General features: G+C 58.5%; 2 protein-coding genes across 5 annotated transcripts in view; one reads left to right on the forward strand and one right to left on the reverse strand.

Moving 5' to 3' along the window:
• The window catches only part of WDR25 (WD repeat domain 25), a 143,994-nt gene extending 133,311 nt beyond the window's left edge, over positions 1-10,683 (forward strand). For both annotated transcript variants that reach the window (XM_022576078.3, XM_022576079.2), the window contains exons 5-7: positions 6,892-7,062; positions 9,494-9,634; positions 10,207-10,683. In XM_022576078.3, the coding sequence (XP_022431786.1) occupies positions 6,892-7,062; positions 9,494-9,634; positions 10,207-10,428 (534 nt within the window). In that variant the 3' untranslated portion in view covers positions 10,429-10,683. The remainder of the gene's footprint in view (positions 1-6,891; positions 7,063-9,493; positions 9,635-10,206) is intronic.
• A 4,811-nt stretch (positions 10,684-15,494) lies between these two features.
• The window catches only part of BEGAIN (brain enriched guanylate kinase associated), a 44,900-nt gene continuing 36,578 nt past the window's right edge, over positions 15,495-23,816 (reverse strand). For all 3 annotated transcript variants that reach the window (XM_022576077.3, XM_022576076.2, XM_089908199.1), the window contains 5 exons: positions 23,311-23,472; positions 22,039-22,105; positions 21,476-21,583; positions 19,014-19,097; positions 15,495-18,069 (listed from right to left, as the gene is read on the reverse strand). In XM_022576077.3, coding sequence (XP_022431785.1) covers positions 16,708-18,069; positions 19,014-19,097; positions 21,476-21,583; positions 22,039-22,105; positions 23,311-23,472 — 1,783 coding nt within the window. In that variant the 3' untranslated portion in view covers positions 15,495-16,707. The remainder of the gene's footprint in view (positions 18,070-19,013; positions 19,098-21,475; positions 21,584-22,038; positions 22,106-23,310; positions 23,473-23,816) is intronic.

Consider the following 23,816-nt stretch of genomic DNA (forward strand, 5'->3'; position numbering starts at 1 on the left):
ACTAGAACCTTACCTGTCATATGGGTCTTTCTTCAAATTTTGACTTCCCTCTTCAACCTATCAGCTGTTATTTACTTTTCAAAATCTTCAGGTAGTTGCTTCTTGAATTTCGTCCAGAGTTTTTAGTTGTAATTTATGAAAGAGAGTGAGAGATCATAGTGGGTTTGCTCCATTTTGGTTTAAAACTAGATTTTGTTCATTTTAAAAATTCAGTCTTTTTTCTCTCCAGTATGTTTTGAAATTTTCAATTGCTATGTCCTCTAGTTTCAGTAATGTTCTCTTTTGCAGTGTCTCATCTGATGTTAATCCCATCTAATATAGCTTTTCCTCAAACATTGTGCATTTCATCTTTAGAAATTCAATGAGGGGCTCATACATCCTCCATGTCTCTACTAACCTTGGTCAGTCTTCCTTCTACCTTCTTAAACATATGTTATGTATAGTTGTGATGACCATTGTAATGCCTTGCTCTGTCATCTGTGTCACTTGTGGGTTTAGAGACCAGAATCTAAGTGTTGTGGTTGGTCATTGTTTCTAGACTTCTTCTGTGGACAGAGCTAAGAAATGTTTTTCTTGTTAAGAAAAAAATATATCATTGTTTATGCTGACTTGTCCAATTCAAATTTAGCATTACAGAATTTTTCTTTAGCTTCTTTGTTTTTATATGTTTTTGATCTCTTTTAAACTGAAAAATTTTATTTCTGTCTTCCTTACCACAATTTTTTGGGTGTATGTGGACACTAGCAATGTAATGACTGAAGACAATTGAAGATTTCTCACAGTTCTTTTTGTCCACAAGGTATATCCAATTAGGGTTTACCATCAGATTACTGGTTTTCTGTTCATAATGTATATTCAACTGAGGATCTGCCTTAAACTACTATGCTTTAATGTCTCTTAAAATAAACCCCATTTGTGTGATTAAGCTACCAACTCAATACATGTTTAGTTTCATTTGCTTGATTTTGCTTTCACATTTTAGAGCCTGCTTTTTAAGTTAATTTTGTTGTATAATTTTATAAAATGCATACATGGTTCTGGAGAAGGGATTGGAAAACTACAGCCCATGGGCCCAGTCTGGCCTACGGCCTGTTTTTGTATGGTCCTTGAGTTAAGAATGATTTTTACATTTTTAAGTGGCTGTAACACACACACACACACACACACACACACACACAGAAGAGAATGCAACAGTGACTAAATGTAGCTTCCAAACCCTAAAATATTTACTGTCTGCCCCTCTATAGAAAGCCTCTACTTTCTGCCTCTAGCCCTGTCTCCCCCATTCTGTCCTCTCCCCTCTAGAGGCAGTCTGACTGATTTATTTATTTAGTTTCTGGTTTATCTTTCTACTGTTTTTATGGAAGCAAACACAAACCTCTCGTATTTACTGTACGCCCTTTTGCTCTCCACCTTGCTTTTGCACTGAGCAGCACCTCCTGGAAGCCAGCCCACAGCAGGCAGGGAGATGGGCCTCACTCTTTTTTACAGCAGCATACATGGTATTCCAGAGTGTGTCTGGACTGATGTCTGTTTAACTGGTCCCTTCTTGTACATTTGGGTTATTTCTGCTTTTTAATTTTACAAGTAGTGCTGCTTTCAGCGGCCTTGTGCTTATGTTTTCTGGTGTTTGCTGCTGTAACTTCGGGATCAGTTCCTACCAGTTGGTTTGCTGGGTTATGTATATTGCCGAGTAACAAGGCACATGCTGTTTTGCTTGGTGTCACCCAAATTCTCTCCATAGGGACTGTACCATTTTGCATTTCTGTCAGCAGTGTGCAAAGTAAGTAATGCTCAACAGCCACCTAACGGAGTGTGTTGTCAAACTTCTGGCTTTTCTAATCTGACAAGTAAGAAATGATATCTCCATGTAATTTAAAATTTCATTTCTTATGAGCAAGATTGAAGGACCAGTTACATTCCCTCTCATATGAGCTCTCTGTTCACTTCTCTTGCCCATTTTTCTGTAGAGCTCTTGGTCTTTTTCATCGATTTTTAGACCCTGTCTGTGTATTAGGCACAGTGACCTTTGCCTCTAATATAAGTTGCAAATATCTCTCCCATTTGTCTTTTTTATTTTTCATAATTATTTACCTGTCTTTTATGCCGTGCAATAATGTTTATTATTATTATTACTACTACTATTATTTTCATGTAGCCAGATTTATGCATCTTTTCTTTTATTGCTCTGGCCTTGGAGTGATGACCAGGGAAGTTTCCCCTACTCTCAGATTGTAGAAAAATTCAGTCATACTCTCTTTTCATATTTGTATAGTTTCTTTTGTTTTAATATAAATTTCTGTTTTTTTTTAAAAAAATTATCCACAGAGCACTTTGTTTTTTTTTTTTTTTGCGGTACGCGGGCCTCTCACTGTTGTGGCCTCTCCCGTTGCGGAGCACAGGCCCCGGACGCACAGGCCCAGCGGCCACGGCTCACGGACCTAGGCGCTCCGCGGCATGTGGGATCCTCCTGGACCGGGGCACGAACCCGTGTCCCCTGCATCGGCAGGCGGACTCCCAACCACAGCGCCACCAGGGAAGCCCCACAGAGCACTTTTGGTGTACACTATCCCATGTGATTGGCTACTTTTACTTGTGTGATTTTAAACCGTAGATAGGGGCTCTTTACTCACCTCTCCAGTTTGCCATTGTGCAGAGACTCCTCGCATCTTAGAATTTGAAGAGACCAATATATTCAAGGGGAAGGAATTGAAATCTGGGGAGAAGGGACTTGCCCAAGGACCCCCAGCCCCATCCCAGGGACTAGCTCTGGCCGGCCTGGGAAGAGGTTTATGAGCATCTGTTGTGTGTTGGCCTCTTGGCCAGGCCTGTCACCGTCCTTCACGCCCAAGCTCTAGGTCCTGCTCTTAGCCCCACCTTATAGGTGTGGAGACTGAAGCGCTGAGAGGTGAGCTGCCTGCCCAGCGGCGCGCAGCCAGTGATAGGTCATCAGGCTCAGATACCCGGGTGTCTGCCTGAGAGCTTGGCCCTCCCGCCTCCGGATGTCTGGTGGTGGCATGCATGCACTGAGCCCTTCCCTCCCCTCCCCTCTCCACGGGTCTTGGAGGTCCTTGGCGGATGAGGTGTCCTTGTCTCCACGCCGAGGGCCATGGAGGGCCCCGTGAATGAACACCATCTCCCAGGGCGCCTACTGGAGCCGGTGGCAGCAGGTCCACGTGCATTGCCTCAGCCCCAAGGGCCCGCCTGTTACTGGCAGCCAGAGGCCTTTCAAGTTGTCCTTTCGTTCGTCCGTCCATTTGTTTATCTGCTCATTCACTTATCCAGCCCTTAATTCAGCACAACTTACTGATGTCTGCAGTGTGCAGACCCAGTCCTGGCCAAGGGTGTCCCAGAAATGTGACAGGCGTCTGTCCCCAGGAACTCACAGTCCTGTAGGGCGGGCAGGTGGCCTCGGCCATCCTGGGGGGCCCAGAGCAGTGTCTCCCTCACTTTCCCTCCAGGCTTGGGTGCAGAGGACTGGCCGGGGTGGAGGGGAGGGGGGAGCTGGGCCCCCAGCCTCCCTCTTTCTGGGGTCCAGCAGCGCATAGACGCGAGAGGCTGGCTTGTTGTCCAGTCCAGGCCCCTGGTGGTGATGACTCAAAACCAGCCGCGGAGCCTGCCCCCCAACCCCGCCCACCTCGGAAGTGGCACGGCCCGGGGAAGGGAAAGGTGAGCCTTCGGAGGTCTGTTTGGTGGGCCAAGCAGACAAGATTTTAAGGATATTAGGTGATTTTCATCACACCTGAATGTGTCTTGATCACGTCTTCCATTTTTCCCAAAGCCGTAGACTTTTGGCCAAGTGTCTACAACTGTCTGCCGACAGAGGCCCAGGTTGCCAGAAGGGTCTGAGTGAGGTTCCCTGTGGATCCAGCTAGTTAGGCCCTGTAGCGCTGTCCCACGCCCCTGGGATGGGACGTACCAGCTGTCGGTGTAATTAAGGTTGCCATAAAACCCACCAGCTAGACACACAAATGGCTCCTCTGCTCTTTCCCGGGGCAGCAGCAGTTGTGAAGGCAAGTAAATCATGTTCAGCGGCAATCACTTCAAAGGTCAGCCTTCCAGTTACAGCAGCGCTGTTGGCAGGGATCGCCCGTAACACGGCTTGTTTCCTGGCCATTCGATTTTACGACGCCCTAATGAATTGGGCCATTTCCATCCATTCTCAGGAAGTGTACAGAACGAGGGTTTTCGTTCTCCTGGAAAAGGCAGGTGGTGTGTCGGTGGGCACGTGGGTGGTTCTGCCGGGGACAGGCCGAGGACCCCTGGCACATTGCTTCTCTGGGCCTTCGCACCGCCCTCTGGGAGCAGCTTCCTCCTGCTGCCATCAGGAGATGATTTCTGTGAAACCCCCGGCCTGTGGCTGGAACTCAACGGGCCCTCCTCTTCCTCCAGGCTTTCCTGGGTCAGTGTGTTTCCCGAGTGCGTGTGGGGATCCAGGTGCCGCCGCTGGAGAGGGGCTCAGGTGCCCACGGATGTCACGGTCCTGCCCATCGGCAGCCACTCCCTATGGGCTCTTGGGGCTGTGTCCCCGCCGCCCAGGAGGAGACGCGCCTTGGTGCACAGGCCACATCTAGGGACGTGAGTTGGGCCGGACTTACCCCTCTCCCGGCACCTGCTGCCCTGCCACCCTTGATTCCCTGCTCCTCGCCTGGACTGTGGTGATGGGGAGGGCGTCGGGAAAGGCGGCAGGAAGGCCTTCAGGCCCCATGTGGCCTTGGCAGATGGAGGCCTGGGGCTGCTGGTGGAGAGGGTGGTTTAAGTTAGAGGTGACCGTGGCGCTGGGGATGGGAGGTGGGGATGGATCTGGAGCCATGACGACGGGCCTTGCTCCCTCCCCTCCCTTCTCTTCCCACCAGAGCAGATTCCAAACCCTGCCCTGGGACGGCGCTGTTCTTTGAGTCGGGATGTTGTGCACGTCTCAGAGCACGTGTTGGGGGCTCTGGTGGTCCACGTCCCCTCCCAGGCCCTAGACCGCTGCCCCAACTCCAGGCTGGGCAGGCCAGAGCATCTGCCAGCAGCACGGCTCCTATGCCCCTCCTGGCGGGGGCTCTGGAGCTTTCCTTCCAGCCCACACTCCAGGAGACTCATGGCTACCTGGGAGGGCAAAGCGGGCATGTGGGATCCTGGTGCACAGAGTGGGAGAGGAAGGGAGGGAGGAAGGTGGGCAGTTCCACAGGCTGGCCAGTGTTCAGAGGCCTGCAGGACTGCCCTCACTTTTCTACCCCTGGACTACTCCTCAGGCTCCAGGGGGCCCACCCTGAAATCGCCCTAGCTGAGGGCTGCTTCTGAAGAGGCTCAGAGAAGGTAATCGTTTGTTCCCCACCCTCCCCCAGGAATTTGCCCCAGCCTTTACTGAGGCAGGACTTGGCCAGCAGGAAACGAGGATGTGGGCCCCAGAGAAGCACCACACCCTGGCCCTGCACCCTGGAGTAAATCCCTGCATCTCTCTGAGCCTCAGTGTTCCTCATCTGGAGAATGGGTCTCAAAATACCCCTCTGTCTAAATTGGATTTATGGAGTGCTGCATTTAATGTGAATTTGACTTATATATATTTGAAAGAGGATGATAGAAAATCTATGTCTGAAACATTTTGAAAGTTTGTAAACTCCAGTTTTTATTTTATTTATTTTTTTAGATATTTACTGTTTAAAATTATGTTTATTTATTTATCTTTGGCTGCTTTGGGTCTTCGTTGCTGCGCGTGGGCTTTCTCTAGTTGTGGTGAGCGGGGGCTACTCTTCCTTGGTGTGCGCGGGCTTCTCACTGCGGTGGCTTCTCTTGCTGCAGAGCACGGGCTCTAGGTGCTGCAGGCTTCAGTAGCTGTGGCGTACGGGCTGAGTTGCCCTGCGGCGTGTGGGATCTTCAGGGACCAGGGCTCAAACCCATGTACCCTGTCTTTGCAGGCGGATTCTTAACCACTGCGCCACCAGGGAATCCCTAAACTCCAGTTTTTAAGTAAGTGTGAAGACAGCTCGTTTCACGGCCGGCTGCCGAGGTGCCGGAGAGCTGTGTTTATGCTGTGGCCACATGGTGGCGCCCTGGGAGCTGGTAAACAGGCCGCCAGACCCGGCAGGCGGGCCCAAGGCACTGTGCCCGCGGCCTGTTGCTCACTATTGCAATTTAAAGTCGTGTTGCCCAGGAGTTTACTGCATGGAGGTACGTGTTAGTCCGGGTGCTGGGACCTCCACCCTGCCCCTGCCCAGCCCAGTTGCTGTAGGCTGGAAGGTTCATGTGAGAAAACGCCCTGAAGGAAGCGGAACAGCAGCTTGCCGCTTAATTGTGTTAGTTTAGAGACAGGAGGCTGTGGAATGTTGGTGATGACGTAAGAAAGAAAGAGTGTCTTTAAAGCTAACTTACAGGCTGCGGTTCTGGCTCTGTGGGCTCGAGAACACTGGCTCCCACGATGCACTTATCACTCCAGGGACGTTAGGCTGAGGCTTTGAAAGCTGTGAATTACGTGACCTCTTCAGAAGCAAGACCCTCGCACAGAGTATGGCCCTGGTATTGATGGGCATCACTGGTGCCTTTAGGTGCCCTTGGCTAGGCGTGGGCCCTTCCCTAAGCTCTCCTTCGCTGGGCCCCCGCTGCTCTCCAGGGGACCAGTCTGACTGGGGAGATCTTCATGCCTCCCTGCACCCATGCGCCAGTGGGTGTGGGGAGGGGACGCAGAGGACTGCCCACTGTGGAGGTATCACGGGGCAGGTCCTGAGGTCACCCCGCAGCAGCCCCACCTCCACGCTTGGACTCCTCAGCCTGGGGGCGCATTTTCCAGCACCAGCCTCTCCAAGCTCTCCAGCCCTCGGGGCACTCAGCGGCCCTCCTTGTCCCTGTCTGTGGCACCCGCCCTGTACCCCTGGGGCCCACTGGCATGACGGGTGCCCACTCTTGCAGGTGGTGAGAAGCTACAAGGCCACCGTCCAGCAGACCCTGGACATCCTCTTTCTCCGGGAAGGCTCCGAGTTTCTGAGCAGCACAGATGCTTCGAGCCGGGACTCTGCCGACCGCACCATTATTGCCTGGGATTTCCGGAGCTCCGCCAAAATCTCCAACCAGATTTTCCACGTGAGAAACCCTGTTTGGCATTGCTTCCAGTTTCAGGGTGCATCCGTGTAGTCCCAGGCTGTCCGGGGCCCCAGGGCACTTCTGCGGAGATGGTTCGGCAGACAGGACCTTTGGAGACAGATGGGCTGCCTGAAATCTGTAGGGTCGGGGAAGGCAAAATGCAGGTCCAGGCCTGTCCAGAGAACCTTCCACTGGCTCCCAGATCGGAGTGACTCCCTAACGGTCCTCTCAGTCATCCTCCGTCCAGCACAGCCTGGCCCCGGGGTAAGCGTGTGGAGGGGCGGCCCTGTCCAGATCCACTGGAACGCGGATGCACCCCCGAGACACCCCTACCCTCCCTCCGCCACCCCAGCCAGCCTTCAGGGTTCCACCTTGCCCTGGCTCAGTGGTTTTGGCAGGGGCTGTGACTCAAGGGTTCAAGCAGGGACCCCGAAGGTAGACCACCTGCATTAAAATCCTGCATTCACCACTTATAGGCAGAGGGCCTGGGCCCATTATTTACCCTCTTTGATTCTCATTTTTCTCTTCGTAGACTGAGGGTGAGAATGTTTCTTGCTTCATAGAGTGGCTTTGAGAATTTAAAGACATAAGTACTTATGAAGAATCTAGCACAGTGCCAGGCACAGGGAGTTCTCCATAAAATGCACTACCTGTCATCACCCCCACCTCTATTACCATCACCACTATCATCACCATCACCTTTAGTACCATCACCATCTCCACACATCACCGCCATCACCACACATCACCGCACATCACCGCCATCACCGCCATCACCGCCATCACCACCCACCATCATCTTTTAAGATTTCAAATTAGCTATGGCTAATCTCTTTGGTGCTGCCACCCTGAATTTAAAAATATATGTCAGGCGTATATATACACCATCTTCCTCTCCCTGCTTTCTCCCTTGTTCTTAGAGGATTCTAAGTGACCCTGAGCCAACCTGCCTCTAGACCTTCACTTCAGGGTTCTAGTGCAACCCACCGAGAACGATAAGCCCTGGGAGGGCCCGGACGGGCATGTCTAGCCACTGGGGCATCCTGCCTCTGACGGCCCTGCAGAGACCAGGGAAGCAAGTGAGGTAGAGAAAGTGCTGTGTGCCTGAGCCCCCAGCCCTCCTAGGGTCACACCTCATCACCTTCTGTGCAGGCAAGCAGGCACTCTGCCCGGTAGCGTCACGCCAGGGGCTCATTGTCAGGTTACATGTGCCTCCTCTGCCCGGTAGCGTCACGCCAGGAGCTCGTTATCAGGCCACCATGTGCCTCTGACAACATGTTCGTCTGCAGCCACGGTTCCGGCTGCTCCTGATGCCACCCTCTGAATTGGGGCTCAGTTAGAGGCTGTGGCTTCAGGACATCACCTAGAACACGGAACACGTACAATGGAGAAGGGAGCTTCTATGGGTGTTTCTGTGTGCCCGAGCCTGTTCAACAGTGAGATTTCCCCTCCTGTTTGGAACCCCTTGTGCAGGCATTTACCTCCCCGCTTGGCCAGTCATCTTCTCACTTACTATGTGTTCTGGCTGCGCGGGACCCTGGGCTGGGCCGGGGGTGGGGAAATGGGCATGTGGATTCATTTTCTATCGCTGTGTGACAAATTACAAATTACCATAAACCTGGTGGCTTAAATCAACAGAAACGTATTCTTTCAGTGACGGAGGCCAGAAATTTGTAAAAAGTATCACGGGGCTGAAATCAAGATGTTGTCAGGGCCCGCTCCCCTTGGAGGCTCGGGGGAGCACCTGTCCCTTGCTTCTTCCAGCTTCTGGTGATACTGGCTTGTGGCTGCATCACTCCAGTCTCCGTGCCAGCATCTTCAGGTCTCTCTCTGCTCCGTCTTCACATCGCCTCCTCTGTGTGTCTGATCTCCTCTGCTTCCCTTTTATAAGGGTGCATGTGATTGCATTTAGGGCAGTAATACAAGATAATCTCATCTCAAGATCCTTAATTATATCTGCAAGCTCCCGCCGCCTTTTTTTTTTTTTTTTGACATATAAGGTGACATTCACAGGTCCCAGGAATTAAGACATGGAAGTATTTGGTGGGACATTTTTCAGTCTACTCCAAAGGCCATGAGCCGAGGAGTGCAGGGGGCCCCTAGAAGCCAGAAAAGACAAGGGAACAGATTCCCCCCTAAAGACTCCAGAAGGAACAAAGCCCTGCTGGCATCTTGAGTTCAGTTAGCCCAGAGAGACCGTTTCGGACTTCTGACCCCCAGAACTGTAAGATAATAAATGTGTGTTGCTTTAAGCCACGAAGTTGGAGGCATTTTGTTACAGCAGCAGCAGGAAACTCACACAGACCCCTAAGCCAAGGTCTGGGCAGGGGGCCCGAGGCCCCACGGGCAGAGTTTGGGGGGTGAGTCTGTCAGAGGCAGAAGGCCAGTTGGGAGCCTCCTCCGCCCTCTCTGTGGCCCTGCTGTTTCTCAGGAGAGGTACACCTGCCCCAGCCTCACCTTGCACCCGAGGGAGCCTGTGTTCCTGGCGCAGACCAACGGCAACTACCTGGCCCTCTTCTCTGCTGTGTGGCCCTACCGGATGAGCAGAAGGCGGCGCTACGAAGGCCACAAGGTACCTCGTCCCTGTCCCCCAGGTGGAAAATTGTCCCACTGACAACGCCAGCGAGGGGCTTGCGGCCCCTGAGGGCAGGGACCCTCTGTCCAGGCAATTCGTGTTTTCTCTTTCCTGGGTGACCCCATGCCATGTGGCCTGGTGTCCACTCGAGGCCCCGGGCCACATCTGGGCAGGGACAGTTTCATTGATCTGTCAGCTCACGTGGACAGGTCACGGGGCTTGGGGAGGGGCGCAGGACGGAACGGGAGTGGGGCTGTTTCTCCATCTGCCCCCTTTCCCTGCTGAGGGTTGCCTCACGGGGCAGAGCCAGTGGGGACCCAGCGCCTGGCGCGGAGGCCAGACGCCATCAGCTGTCCTAGAGCTGGGCTGTCTGGATTACACTAAACCAGCCTTGTGACACAGGCCGATGCCGGGGCCCCGGCCTCAGGGCAGGAGCTCGGCCGCTGGGTGTGAGGCCCAGCCCTGCTCCTGGCCACCTCTGGGCCCCAGCCCGCTCCCCTGTGGGAGGGGCAGGGGAGGCCATGCGCCCTGTGCCGCATGGCCTGCTCACCCCGGGTCACCTTCTGCAGGTGGAAGGCTACTCGGTGGGCTGTGAGTGCTCTCCAGATGGTGACCTGCTGCTGACGGGCAGTGCCGACGGCCGGGTCCTCGTGTACAGCTTCCGCACCGCCAGCCGCGCCCGCACGCTGCACGGGCACACGCAGGCCTGTGTGGGCACCACCTTCCACCCCGTGCTGCCCTCCATCCTCGCCACCTGCTCCTGGGAGGGTGACGTTAAGATCTGGCACTGAGCCTCCCAGCACGAAACCTTCCAGACACCGGCCGGGGTGGGTGGGTGTGTGTGATGAGGAGGCTCTGAGGTTGGCTTCGGGGTCAGGCTCGGGTGGCCGCTGCCTTCTCCACCCTCTGAGCCTCAGCGTCCTCATCTGTAAAATGGGGACAAACACCCGTGTGCCTCGGGGTTCTGAGGACTGCGTGAGCGAAAGCGCCTGGCACGGTGCTGGTGACGCTCAATAAACGTGAGTGTTTTGCTCTTTCTTAGGTTATTTCAGCGACAAATATGTATCGGCTCCCCACTCGCAGGCCTGCTGGAGTTTGGAGACAAAACCTGGGGTGGGAGCTGGAGGGGGGGCAGCCCCCGGGGGCGCTGGGTCCAGGTCTGCCCGCCCCCGGTCTCACAGGGCCTGCTCAGGCGCGGGCCGCCCTCTCCCTCCCCCGAAGCGTGGCCAGCGGGGTCCCCGGGTTTGCCTGAGCCCTGGGCCATCTGCACTCCTCCTTGCCCACTGCCTGTCAGGTGTGCACGCTGCCCACGGGAGTGCGTCTGCCCCGGGGGAGGGATCAATGTGGAGAAGCAAAGGGCCCTTGAGGAGCCTCAAGGAGCCCTAAGCCCCCAGGAGCCCAGAGATCCACTGATGGGTGAGGGTGGGGACCAAAGGTGCACGTCTCAGGACAGGGGCATCCCTGAAGCCTTGGAAGTCTCCCTGGAGGGGCAGACCATGAGCCTGTGAGGAGGGTGTCCCCGGCAGGAGGTCAGTGAGAAAACACAGGGGACCTGAGGAGGAAGCCACAGGAGCAGGTGGTGGCCAGCCTGACCTCTCCAGAGCCTGGGCTCCAGGCCCGGCTCTGCTGTCAGTGTAGCCGAGACCAAGTCATATTTCCTCTCGGAGCCTCAGTTCCCCCCTCTGTAAAGTGGTGTCAGAATCACCAGCCTGCAGGCTTGCTGTGAGGGTCCAAGAAGGTCAAGTGTGTGGTGGGTGTCAGCACCCTGGGAGCTCCAGTCTGGGGAGGGGGACTGGGCAGATTGGGAGGGGCTCTGGGGCTTGCTGGGGCTGGCGGCAAACATTTATTTCAGTGTGTCTAACTCACCCCCGGGCCCTTGGGAATCTTGGGGTCCACAAGCAGGGCATCCCAAGCAGAGGGAAGGGCAGTGCAAAGGCCCTGAGGCGGGACTCATCCTGAGGGCCGACCCCTTTTCTGTCATTCGTCCCCCTCCCCTGCAGTCAGCACGAAGCCTGGCCTACAGTGGGTGTTGAGTGGATGCTGTGCCCCCGAGCTGGGCTGGAGAGGCCAGGGCCAAGCGCGTGGGTGGGTGGCGAGCACGGGATCCCGGGTGTCCCTCACACCAGGGAGGTGAAGAATGGCTCAAGAATGGCTCAGGGCTCAAGAATGGCTTCTTTGGTGGAGGGAAAGATAACTGCACCCCATGCTCAGCCCTGGCAGAAGTGGAGGCCCGCACGGGGGGCTGCCCCAGCCTGAGCAGAGGGGAGGCTGACTGTGCATCCACTCAGAGCCTGGGCAGGCAGTGGACACTCCTGCCTTGCCCCTCACGCCCCCAGGTGGCTTCGCCTGCTCTGAGTGGGGAGCTCTGTGACCTGTGAAGCCCGCCCTGGGGTCACTTCCTCTGTGAAGCCTTCCCAGGTTACAGCTGCCTCCCGCCGCCCCCTGTGCTGGGCCCCTCTTCCCCCCTCACCCCACTCCTTCAGGGCTCCGAGTGTAACAGGCGCCCTGAGCCCCGTCCCCTCCTGACGCTGCCTCCCAGCGTGCGTGCTCAGTGCAGTGCAAACTTCCCGGGCTCGCAGGGCCCTGCTCCCGGCTGCATCCCTGGCCCCTGCATGCGGGAGGCATTCTGTGAATAACTGCAGGTAAGACCTGCCCGCAGGATGTGGGCTTTGGGATCAGACGGCCGTGGACTTCAACCCCGTCACCCCCTTTCGCTATTGTGCGGTCACAGCCAGTGCTGAACTGCCCCGTGCCTCAGTGTCTCCTACTGTAAACGAGAACTCACAGTACCCAGCTTGTGGGGATTCATGAGGTTGGGTGCGATAGCTCTCGGCAGGATGTGTATGCGGCAGGCGTTCAGGAGCCAGCGGTGGGAGTACCAGTATTAGCGATAATATTAGCATCAGTGTCAGCCCAGCCACTGGTGCAGGAGTTGAGCCAGCTCAGGCCAGAGGGCGCGGTTGGGTTCATCCTCAGACCTGGTCTGGCGAGGCCCCCTCTGGCCAGCTCTGGCTCACTCTCACGGCAGAAGCCCCCAGTGAGCTACTCCCACTTGACAAGCCTCAGGGAAGGCCTCTGACTGGCTGGCTTGTGTCACATGCCCGCCCCAGACCAGGGGTCCCTGGCCAGGCATAGCTGCCACTATGCAGCTGGAGGGGAGAGTGACGGGACCCCCACAGTACTGTCATGAGGGTGTGTCCCCCCAGGTCCAGCCTGAACAGCCCCTTGGCAGGCATTTGTCGGATGGATTGACCACGTGTGAATGAACCCAGACACAGGCCGGGAGGGGAGGCTGTGCTCGTCTGGGGCGTAGCGGGGCCTGGCCTTCCCAGGTGCCTCTCGCCCGCCTCTCCTGCCCCCACCTTGCATCCAGCCCCAGATCCTGGGGTCCAGACATCCTGCTTTCTAGCCCAGCCCGAAGCGGGCGTTTTTCTGCCTTCCTTGATGTGGAGTGTGTACTGAGTGAGAATTTCATCGCGTGGTTTGCTGACTGCTCTCCCCACTGTGATACGTCAATACGACCACTCCTTTGTTTAATGAGCATCAGTTACACACGTACTCAACTGGCTTTGGCGTGGCTGCTGGGGTGTGGCCAGCGGACGACCTCCCTGTCCACCGAACTGCCCGGCCCCTCCCCTGTGCTGAGCCCACACCCCGGCTACCTGCAGCCCTGTGGGATTTGGGGCCAGGACACCATGGGTCCCAGACCCATCACCTGCTTGCATGGGGACTTTGTGGGCTGGTACCCTTTCGACTTCTCTTGGGGCAAACACCAGCCAAATCTCTGTCCTTGGAGGCCGTTTCTTTACCACACTGGTCACCTTGCGCCAGCCGAAGCTCTGACCCTCCTGGGACAGGGATATCCGGGTATCCCCAGACACCACTGCAGCTGCTTCTTAGCACCCCTCCCCTGTGGATTTGATTTCTTAACTGCGTGCCCTGCAAGCCCTACCCCTTCTTAGGTTATTGTACTGGGAAGAATGGCAGGTGCTCTCCGTACCCTGATCTCTGCAAGGCGTCTAGGAGTTCACCATTTGCAATTTTAAAATAAGAGAGCTAAATTTAGAAAGTATGGAGCAGGAAAGAAAAAGGAGTGTGGGCTGCCCCTCCACCCACCTTCCTGGGGCTGAGTGCCTACCTTCGCCTCACCCATGAATCTGAAATACAGATCTGAAGCCGTCGTGGGAGAAGAACGCTTTCATGTTGAGACGCCAGCGTGGCTGTGTCTGTTGCTGAGTGAGGCTGATGCTCGCAGCCCCCGTGAGGTGGCTGTGATCCCCACCGTCCCGGTGGGCAGAGGGACAGGCCCGGGAAGCCTGCGCTCCTCCCCTCCCTCGGGACCCATCTCTGGCCCAGCCTGGGGCTCTCCATGCAGTGGGACAGCCACCAGTCTCGAGGGCCCCTGGGAATCTCACGAGTCAGAGTCCTCAGGCTCCAGAAGGGGAAACTGGCCCAGAGGGCCCAGGACTTGCCCAAGGTCACACAGCCCTGCACTGCCTGCTGTGGGTTGAGAAGAAACATGGACAGAAGGGTCGGCGGACGGTGGGTGCACAGCCAGGGTCCTGTTGGGAGTGAGACAGGACCGGAGTGGAGCGAGGAGGTGCTTGGTGAAGGAGGGAAGGAGGGAAGCCCATCCCGGCTGTGGCTGGCTTCAGAGGCCATGGCAGGACAGCTCTGTGAGGCCTGTTGGCCACCTGCAGGGACGAGCAGTCAGACTCTGAAGTGACCATGTAGGGGCCCGCCCTTCTGGGCCCAGACTGCAAAGTCCTCGGGGTTCCCAGCCCTGCTGTCCAGTCTCACAGCCCACGTGGTGCTGGCGAGGCTCAGGGCCCCTCTGGGAGCGTCTCTGAGCGAGAGCCTGCTGGGTGCCAGGGGCCATGTGTTTTCCCCTCCACCCACTCATTTGCCCCCCAGTTCGGTGAAGGTTGCTTCCCCACCTGCCCACAGGGAAACCGGGCCCCACACAGGGGAGCTGACTCCGGAGCCTCTCCACAGTCCCTCCCCCGCCAGCAGGCTGCTTCCTGGGGCGCATCTGCTCCTGGGGGTGGGCAGCCGGGCCTGCAGTGGCAGGTCAGGTGCAGGCACCCTGGAGCTACACGAAGCTGGGTGGGCCGGAGAACTTCAGGCGTGCACCTGGGCCGAGGTGGTCCCCTCCCAGTGGGAAGTGCCCAGCCCCTGGAAGAAGCAGACATAAAGCCCCCTGGAGGAGGGGCCCTCCATCCTAGGCCTTGCAGAACGTCCACAAGTACTTTCTCAAGGGCATCAATGAGCATGCTCAAAGACAACCAGGCACACAAAGAAACAAGGCGACATGGGCAGGAACCAAGATAAACAGGTCTACACAGACCCCACCTGATGGACGTGTCAGGCCCAGACAGTGAGCCAGCTGTGCCCGCTCTGTTTAAGGAAACAAAAGACAAGCTTGGAAATATCTCCAGGGAATAGGAAACTATTAGAAAGTGGCATAGTGGGTTTGTAGAATAACCAGACAGAACTTCTAGAAATGGAAAACATTAATAACTAAAACTAAAAACTTGGTGGCTGTGTTTGGCAGCTGAATGGACGCAGCAGAAGAGAATTAGTGACCTGGAAGAATGCAGGTTGAGCATGGTGACACCAAGGTGTGGGTCTTAAGGAGGCAGGGACACAGAGGGAGAGGACACAGAGGTTCTGATGGCAGTCCCAGGAGGAGGGAAGGGTGGAGAAATAGTTTAAGAAGTAGCTGAGGATTTTCCTCAACTACTGAGATACACCAATCCACAGATACAAGACTCCCTGTGAATTCCCAACAAGGAGAAATCCACAGCGAGACACACCTCAGGGAAACTGCAGAAAACCAAAGGGAAGATCTCCCACAGCTGGAGAGAAAAAGGCAGATTAGCACTAAAGGAACAACTCCTGGGAAGGGGGGGGACTGATGGCGAGTCCCACCCCAGCAGGAAGCCAGGGGACATCTCTGTGCACTGAGGGTAAGAGACCCCCGCTGACATTCTCCCCAGTGAGAATATCCTTCAGAAATGGGGCAAAGACATCTTCAGAGCAAAAAAAAAAAAACCCCAGAAGAGTTTGTCACCAGCAGAGCCGAACTAAAGGACATCCTAAGGAAGCTTGAGGCAGAAGCAAAGTCTATAAGGAACATTGTATGAAATGGCAATAACAACGTTTAGTGGGCTGAGACGATGGAAGAATTCAAACACTGGACGACACGGTGCCAGGGCGGGGGAGGAGTGTTATCATCAGGCTGCCCTGGCCTCAGAGAGGGGAGGATGGGGGGAGACACCCAGGGCCACACGTCCTGAGATCAAAAGGCAGGGGGGAGAAGAAACTACCCAAACCCAAATTCTTTCCACCGACGTCTTTTATTAATGAATGCAAAATACAGTACTGAGATGGGGCATGCATCACAGACGACAGGAAAGCAAGCTACAGAAACCGGGGTCGGAGGGCCTCATTACGTCTGAGGTAGAGCGAGGTGGTGCTGGGGAGCGGGACACTGGGGGACGAGCACCGGCCCCACTTGGGACTACGGACCACGGGGGAGCTGGGGGGTGGTCGGTCGTCGGCCACACGGCAAGGACAGCTGAAAACGTTACACGTCCCTCCACCCGTTCCAGTCCCCCTCTTTGTGGACAGAGCGTCAGGGTTCCCTTGTCACTGGCTGGTGGGGGGTCTCCGCAGGACGCCATCCTTCCCTCTGAGGGGCAGGCCCCACTCACCCTCACCCGAAAATCAAGGAGCGTCGCGTCGAAAACGCCTAGGCCGCCATCCAGGGAGCTGGAGGCTGAGTGCGTTAAGAAAGACCCTTTTGCTCTATAAAAATAGTTGCACTTTATAAAAGGGGGGATGCTCATCTCCGGTGGGGAAGGAGGTTGCTGTGTGAGAAACGGTCCACCGTGGCGGTGCGGGGGCGGACGAGACACGTGGGTGGGGTGCCCCCCCCCTCCCCCCCGCCCCAGGCTCAACGGGGTCCTCGTTTGCGGGGCCGGGAGGATGGGTATCAGGGAGGCGAGGCAGCACCCCTCGGGACCCGGTGTGCGGGGTGGCCACGGCCGAGGCCTGCACGTGGGTGCTCAGTTGAGCAGGGTTCCGTAGAGCTGGGCTTTTGTGAGACTGTCCTTGCGGCTGAGCCCCGAGCCGCCAGTCCGAGGGAAGGCGGGCTGGGGGCTGAGGCGGGCGCCGGGGTGCATCTCCGGGGAGGCCTCCATGGAGCTGGGCTCCAGGGAATCCCTGGAGCTCCGGGGGCTGTGCTCGGGCTCGGGGCTGCCACCCGCCCCACAGAGCTGCACCCCGAGCCTCTCCCGCTCCCCCTCGCTGGCCGCGTAGCTGGGCAGGGGCTCAGCCGAGCGGCCGGGGCTGAGGCTCAGGTCACCGGCCGCCCGGAGGTAGCGGGGCTCGGCCAGGTGGCCCTGGGAGAGGTCATCGCCCTCTGAGAAGCTGTCAGCCTTGTAGCTGGCATAGAGGGGGCTGGCGCGGCCCTCGGCCTTCTCGCCCGGGCCGCCTCCGGCCCCAAAGTAGCGGTCGTTGAAGCCGCCGGGCGAGGCGCGGCCGGGGGCGGCGGCGGCGGCTGCAGCGGCGGCCGGGAAGGGGTAGGCGCCGATGTCCTCCACGCTCAGCGGCCGCCACTGGCCGCGCACGTCCTCTGCGGCCAGCCGGGCCGACCCCGGCTTGGCCCGCAGGTTCCACAGGTTGGGGGGCATCAGGGCGGGCTGGGGGCCGGGGGAGACCGGGAAGCGGTAGGGCTCGGCGGGGTACGGCGACACAGTCCTCGCGAACCCTGGGGCCGCCTCGGCCTCGAGCGGGGCGGCCACTGCAGCCGCGGCCGAGGCATAGCGCGGGCTGCTCCCGTAGGCCGCAGGCGGCGTGCGGCCGAAGAGCTCGTCGCGGCTGTTCAGGTAGATGGCCTGCTGCGAGGCGGTGAGCGTGCTGGCCTGGGCGTGCTCCTTCTCCTCCGACGCGGCGCTGAAGCTCGAGTAGGAGCTGGACGTGGGCAGCGAGGCCGCGTAGCCCCCGAAGGCCCCGTGCCGGTAGCCCGCGGGGTAGGCCGCCGCCTCGGGCTCCTCCTCCTCGGCCGCGCTGTCAGTGGAATTCTGGGCCCGCAGGAAGCCCACGTCGGTCACGGGCCCGTCCGCACTGGGCCGCCGGTCACGGCGCCGCTCCTCGGGGCAGTAGAGGGCCGTGTCGCTGCAGTAGATGTCCCCCTTGTAGGGGGGCCGGGGGCCCGGCTTTTCCAGCCTGTCGCGGAAGGCCAGGTCACGGGCTGAGGCATCCGACAGATGGGAGGACAGGCTGCCAGGGTCTGGCTTCTCCAGCACCTTGGCGAGGACGCAGGGGGGGACACTGTCAGCGTAGGCCGGGCGGCAGAGCGGGGAGGGCAGGCTGCAGCCTTGCTTCTCCATGTGCAGGCTCACGTGCTCCTGGAACTCTGAGGGCAGCTAGAATGGGACGCCGCGAGGAAGAGGAGGGGACGGGGGTCACGGTCAGCCCCGGACCGGCAGCCGAGGCTGACCCACCAGGGACCTGCCCAGGCCCTCTCTAATCCCACCAGCTGGAGCCGACGCCCGGGATGCTCTATTTCGCAAGCTCCCGGGATGTGCCTGCGAACCCCTGGTCACCGCCACCCACCCCGGCCCACTCCAGTGGGGCACCGCAGAGCCTGGAGGCTGGAACCCGGCTCTGTCTCAGGCCTCTCTCGGGCCTTCCCCTGAGGGGCTGACTTGCTATCCCAGCCCCAGGTCTCTGGGAGGGCACCCCCGGCCCACGCACGTGGCCTGGGTGCTCCCAAACCAGACAGACTCAGAAACAGATGCGACAAAGATTGAGGGCCAGGCACCGAGCGGTTTCCGCAGGAGCGCCTGGTGCCCTGTGGGGGGCATCCCGCTACTGTTTGATCTATTTTGTGAGCGTCTTAGGTGTGGCCCAGGCTCGGGGAGGCAGAAGGTGGAAAGGCCTGGGTGAGGGGAAGGGCAGCCTGGCTGGGGTGGGAGCCCTGGGTCCGAGGCTGGGCCCTGTGGCCTTGGCCCAGTGACTTCCGTGTGAAGCCAGTTTCTTATCTCTGAAATGAGCACTGTTAGGAATTGTACCCAAACTAAACCACAGGGTTTCAGGGGGGCTCACACAGCGGGTGGGGACTGGGGGCTGTGCCCAGAGGAAACGGGGTTGGGGGGGTGCGCCGGCTGTCCGGGCTGGCGGGGAGGTGTGTATGCGGTGGTCCCTCCACCACGTACCCAGAGAGGCCAGGGCACAGCAGGATCGAGTAGGGCCAGGGGGCCTCGGGCGCAGCCAGCCCCTTCGCTCTCAAGGGTGGGACCTGCGAGGAAGGGGCCCCGAGTGGTGGCAGGGGCAGCGGTGGGCCTGGCCGGGGCGGGGCTCACGTTACCTCGGACACCTTATGGCCCCTGCCGTACGTCTGGCTGCACTGCAGCAGCTGGGCCGCTAGATTGCAGTCCTTCCTATAGAGCTCCTAAAAGACAAGAGAAGCTGTTTTGCACAGGCTCGCCCCTCGCCAAGGTCGCTGCCACCCTGACCGGTGCCCAGTGGCCAATGTGGAAACCGGCGGGCAGAGCCGGCTGTGCAGTGGGCAGCACAAGGACCCTCTCTGGGCCTCACACTCTCGCCTGCGGAACGGGGGCCCCTGCTCTGACCTGGAGCCGCTGGTGCATGGAGGGCGCCCTCCCAGGCAGTCCCACCACTGACCCGGGTGGGAAGCTCCCACAGGGTGGGGGGCAGTGGGAGAAGAATGGCCCGCAACGTGCCCTAAAGTCCCAGAGGCCCCAGGCATGGACACCAGGCCGTCTCCCTGCCGCGGCCTCTGAGTCCCTCCCAAGGGAATGCAGTGGAGAGCGCCAGCAACGGCGAGGGACGAAGAACGGGCCTGCCGCTCCCACGTCTCAGAGTGAGGCCTGGACTCGGGCGTGGCTGCAGGGCCGGGCAAGGGTCAGGGCGAGTGGGGGGCAGAGGGCCTGTGTGACCCCAGGTCCGGGCGGGGACCAGCTCAGCCTCCTGAGCTGAAAACAGATGCAAACAGTAGGCATCGAGGGGTTTTGGTTTCGTCTTTGGAAAATCTCTGTTGCACGTGCCTGCCGCTGGGCCTTGGTTCCCACTGCCGGCCAGGGACCCTCTGCAGCCAGGGCTCTGACGGGGGCGGGGGTTCTGGGGTCCACCGATGGGCCCTGAGGTCCACCTGCTCCCATAGTCTCAAGTCAACCAGGCCCAGGCGTCCTGCAGCTCAGGTGAGCTGCTGAGGGCGTGGGTGCCCCTGCCATCCTGGTCCTGGTGGCTGCCGCCCCTCCACCTTCTGTACTGAGGCTGGTGCCCCGGCTTGGCCTGCACAGTGGAGGGAACCCGGGTCTCCCACTCCTTCAATGCATCCCTGAAAGGGTATAGTTGGTTGAGAGCTGAGAACTGGGCTCCTGTGAGGCCCCAGACTGGCTGTGGCTGGCATCAGAGGGCTGCAGGCGCTGTCTGGCCAGCCCAGACCTGCCACCAAGTTGTTAACAGTCTTCTGAGAGCCGCCCCTCATCTCTGTGCACTCTTCCGCCATCTCCTACCTGTGGCATCTCCACCTGGCTGTCCAGGGCCCGGCTCCTGCCCCACGCCTGCCACCCCCTCCCACGTCTCCCCCAGAAGGTCCCAGCCCAGGAGACGGCAGGTGGCTCCCTTCCAGCAGACTCTGACCCCTGTAGTCGAGCTGGACCCATTTTTTTCTTCTCATAACCCACATCCCAAATCGGTCAATCACTTTGGTTCCAGCTTCAAAATATAACCAGAACCCAAGCCCGCCGCTTCCCACCTCCCTGGCCGCCATCCTGGCCAAGCCACCATCGTCTTTCTCCCAGATTGCTGTCTCATTGACATTCCCACTCATGGCTTTGTCGTCTACGGTCTGTCCTCAGCAGAGCAGCCACTGGAGCCCAGTAAGAGTAAGTTCAGTCGGGCTACCCCTCTGTTCAAGAACCTTCAGTGGCTCCCTACTTCACTCAGAAAACCCCCCTAGATTCCTATCGAAGCCTATACAGTGCGGCCTCCTGTTTTCCTTCTGATCTCAGACCCTCGGCCTCTCCTCCCCACAAGAGCCCCTTCTGGTCTCTTTGCTGGTCTTCAAGTTACTCAGACCCACCTTTGCCACTGTGGCTCTTTCTGCCTGGAAGAAGCGCCCTTCCCCGCTGTCCCATGGCTAGCTCCCTCATCGCTTTCAGGTCTCAGCTCCAGCAGCCTCTTCCAGAAGCACCCGACTGAGATTCCCTAACCCTGCAACTGGCAACTCCCAGCACCATCCCCTGCTTTATTTTTCTCTGCAGCATTTAGCACTTCTAAGTCACTACACAGTTGACATATCTATCCTGTTTACTGTCCGCCCTCCCCACTCCCCTGCTCAGATGTAAACTCCACGTGGGCAGGGCGCTTGCCTGTGTTGTTCACACGTATTCTCAGAGCCTCGTAGGGTCTGGCCCGGCGAGGAGCAGATGCCAATCAGTGAGTGTGTGCTCAGCTGACGGGTCTGTGGCGGGCAGCGGGGCCCTTCTCGCGGGACCCTGGAAGTCAGGACCCACGGGTAGCCACAGGACTCTGATGTCCACTGCGAGTGGCCGAAGGCAGGAGTCCTGAGTGGCCACGCCCCAACCCTGGGGTCAGGAAGCCCTGCCTTGACTGGGACAGCGTGGCCCCATGCTCCCTATCTCAAGTCCCATCTCCTGCCAGTAGAGGGTCTCGCGGGATGCAGTTTGTGAGGCCGCCCCCAACCTTCCCCGAATGCCCAGGTACTCCGTGAGGTCCTGACCATCCCGTCTGTCCACCCGGCCCTGCGCCAGCCCCTCAGGGTCAGAATGGCCCGACACTCACGTTGTCCTCTGACAGCTTGTCGATGGTCACCTTGGCCTCCAGCAGGTGGCTGTTGAGGGCGACGATCTCGTGGCTAAGCGCTCGTTTCTCTTCCTCATAGTGCTGGCCCTGGAGGTGGGGGACAGGCAGAAGAGGGAGGCGCTCAGCAGCCAGCCAAGGCCTGGGGCCTCCTGGGTCCCCTCTCGCAGCCGATAATGAGGAGGAGTTTGGAGGCCAAGGCACGCAAGGGTCAGAGCACAGAGCAGCCCATGTTCCAGTCCCGCTCTGCCAGGGAGGAGCCAGACGGCCTTGGGCAAGTCACTGCCTCTCTGAGCCTCAGTCTCTCCTCTGCACCGTGGGGACAGTGACAGGTGAGTGCTGGAGAGCACCCAATCAGGGCAGAGACAGGTGGGACTGGCCCAACCCCGGGGAGCAGGGAGCGGGCAGGGTGGAAACGAGGCCTTTGGCCCAGCTCCTCACGGGCAAGGGCATGACCACCAGGCCCGAGGTCCTCACCATGGTTCCAGAGCTGGGGGCCCAGGGCTGGGAGTGCTGGGGTGTGGGGGTGTGTGGCGTGCCCTCACCATGCGGTACAGCTTGTCCTCCAGCTCCTGGTTGATCCTTTGCAGTGCCATGTAGTTGCTCTGAATCCTGGAACGGAGGCCTTGACGTCACTGCTGTGCCAGGCCTGACCCTCCCACGGCCCCTGTAGCCATACAGCCCGCTGAGGGCTGAACACAGCCCCGCCCTGCTCTAACTGCTCCTGTGCTAGAAAGCATCTGATTGAAGCTAACTTGTTGCAACATTTCCTGGGCCAGGGCCGAGGACCCCTGTAGACGAGAAGGGAAGGCCTGTTATTCACAAGGGACTCTGTCGGGTCCTCACTCAGAGCCGGTTAGCTCACAGTTTACACACAGTCCTTACAAGGCTGGCGAAAGGGTTCACAGTGCAATAGCAGGTTAGCAGGGGTCTAACCTTAAGACTGTGTGACGTGCCCTGGGGTGAGTGCTGGGGACACACAGTGAATAGGATACGGTTCCGCCTGGAAGAGGCTGAGACGGAGGCAGGTGTTGGGTGGGAAGCCGTTGCCGCCACGCGGTGTGACGGCGGAAGGGGCAGTGTCCATCCTCTCGACAGCCTATGTGTAGTGCTATGGCCCCTGTCTTGCGAGTGGGGAAACTGAGGCTGGAGGTGCTTAAGTAGTAAAAGGGACAAACAGCCTCACTGCAAATCCAATGCTCTATAAACATTTAAAACAAACCAAGCCAACAGCAAAGTTTGCGTTTTCTTTACATTTTTCCTAAAAGAAGGCTGGAAAGCATGTAATATCTTTTAGAAGAATACCCATCTTACACGTGCAGCGCGATGTTTACAGAAGTTTTGTTTTCAAGGGAGTCATTGCTCAGGGTCCCGCACACCTAGCCTGCTGTCACTGGCTGCTGGGCTGCTCAAGGGAACCGTCTCTAAATGCTGGTTCACCTCCAAGGCTGGACATCGTTTCCCAGTCAGAGACCCAGGCGACAGTGGCTGGGGTCTGGGTCTGGAGATGGCTGCTTCTGTGTCATGCTGCCGCCCCACCACATAAATACAAGAGAAGGAATGAGCAGGGGACGAAGAGGTGCCTGGGAAGAGCCTGTACCCGGCAGTAGCCAGCGCCAGTTCAGATCCTGGTTTGGCAGCTCTTGGCACAAAGCGCGACTCTTGTCAGAGCCGCCTGCCCTCGCTGAGCCTTGGACTCCCCGTGTACGAATGGGGTCACCAGCTCGGGTGGGAGGCACGGCTCTGCTAGCGGCAGGTCGCTGGCCCCGCGCCCCGCGCCGCCCAGGCCCCGCCCCTCCATGGCCCCGCCCCCTTACCTGCGCAGCTTCTCCGTGACCTTCTCCAGCTCCTCCTGCGCTCGACGCAGCTCGATCTCCAGGTAGTGGCGGGTGGAGTCGAACTCGGTCTCGAGCTTCTCGAGCTTGTGCGTGGTGTAGGACAGCCGCTTGCGCAGCTCGCCCTTCTGCTCCTGCAGCGCGCTGCAACGACACGCGGCGGCGGGCCGGGCCGCGGCGCTGAGCTCGAGGCGCCGGTGGGTGCGCACGGGGTGCGCCCGGCCGCACCAACGCACGCGCACACGCACCACAGGCACGCACACCGCCCAGCCCCCGCCCCGGGGGTCAGGGTCTCTGACCCTGAGCCAGTCTGGCACTGGCGGGGGCAAGTACTTGGGGCGGCTTAAAGGACCCTGGTTTAAAGAGCACCCATCGGCACCCAGTCACTCGGTCTGGGAGCCGACCTCCAGATGGCACCGCTTACAGGGTCCCCCACTTTTGCTCCTCCACAGCGCTGGCTGGGGACGCTGAGGCCCAGAGGCACTAGT

This window comes from Delphinapterus leucas, chromosome 2 (genome assembly GCF_059928025.1).
Source record: "Delphinapterus leucas isolate spDelLeu-1000000601 "Yukka" chromosome 2, BTC_Dleu_Yukka2, whole genome shotgun sequence".
NCBI classification, from domain to species: domain Eukaryota; kingdom Metazoa; phylum Chordata; class Mammalia; order Artiodactyla; family Monodontidae; genus Delphinapterus; species Delphinapterus leucas.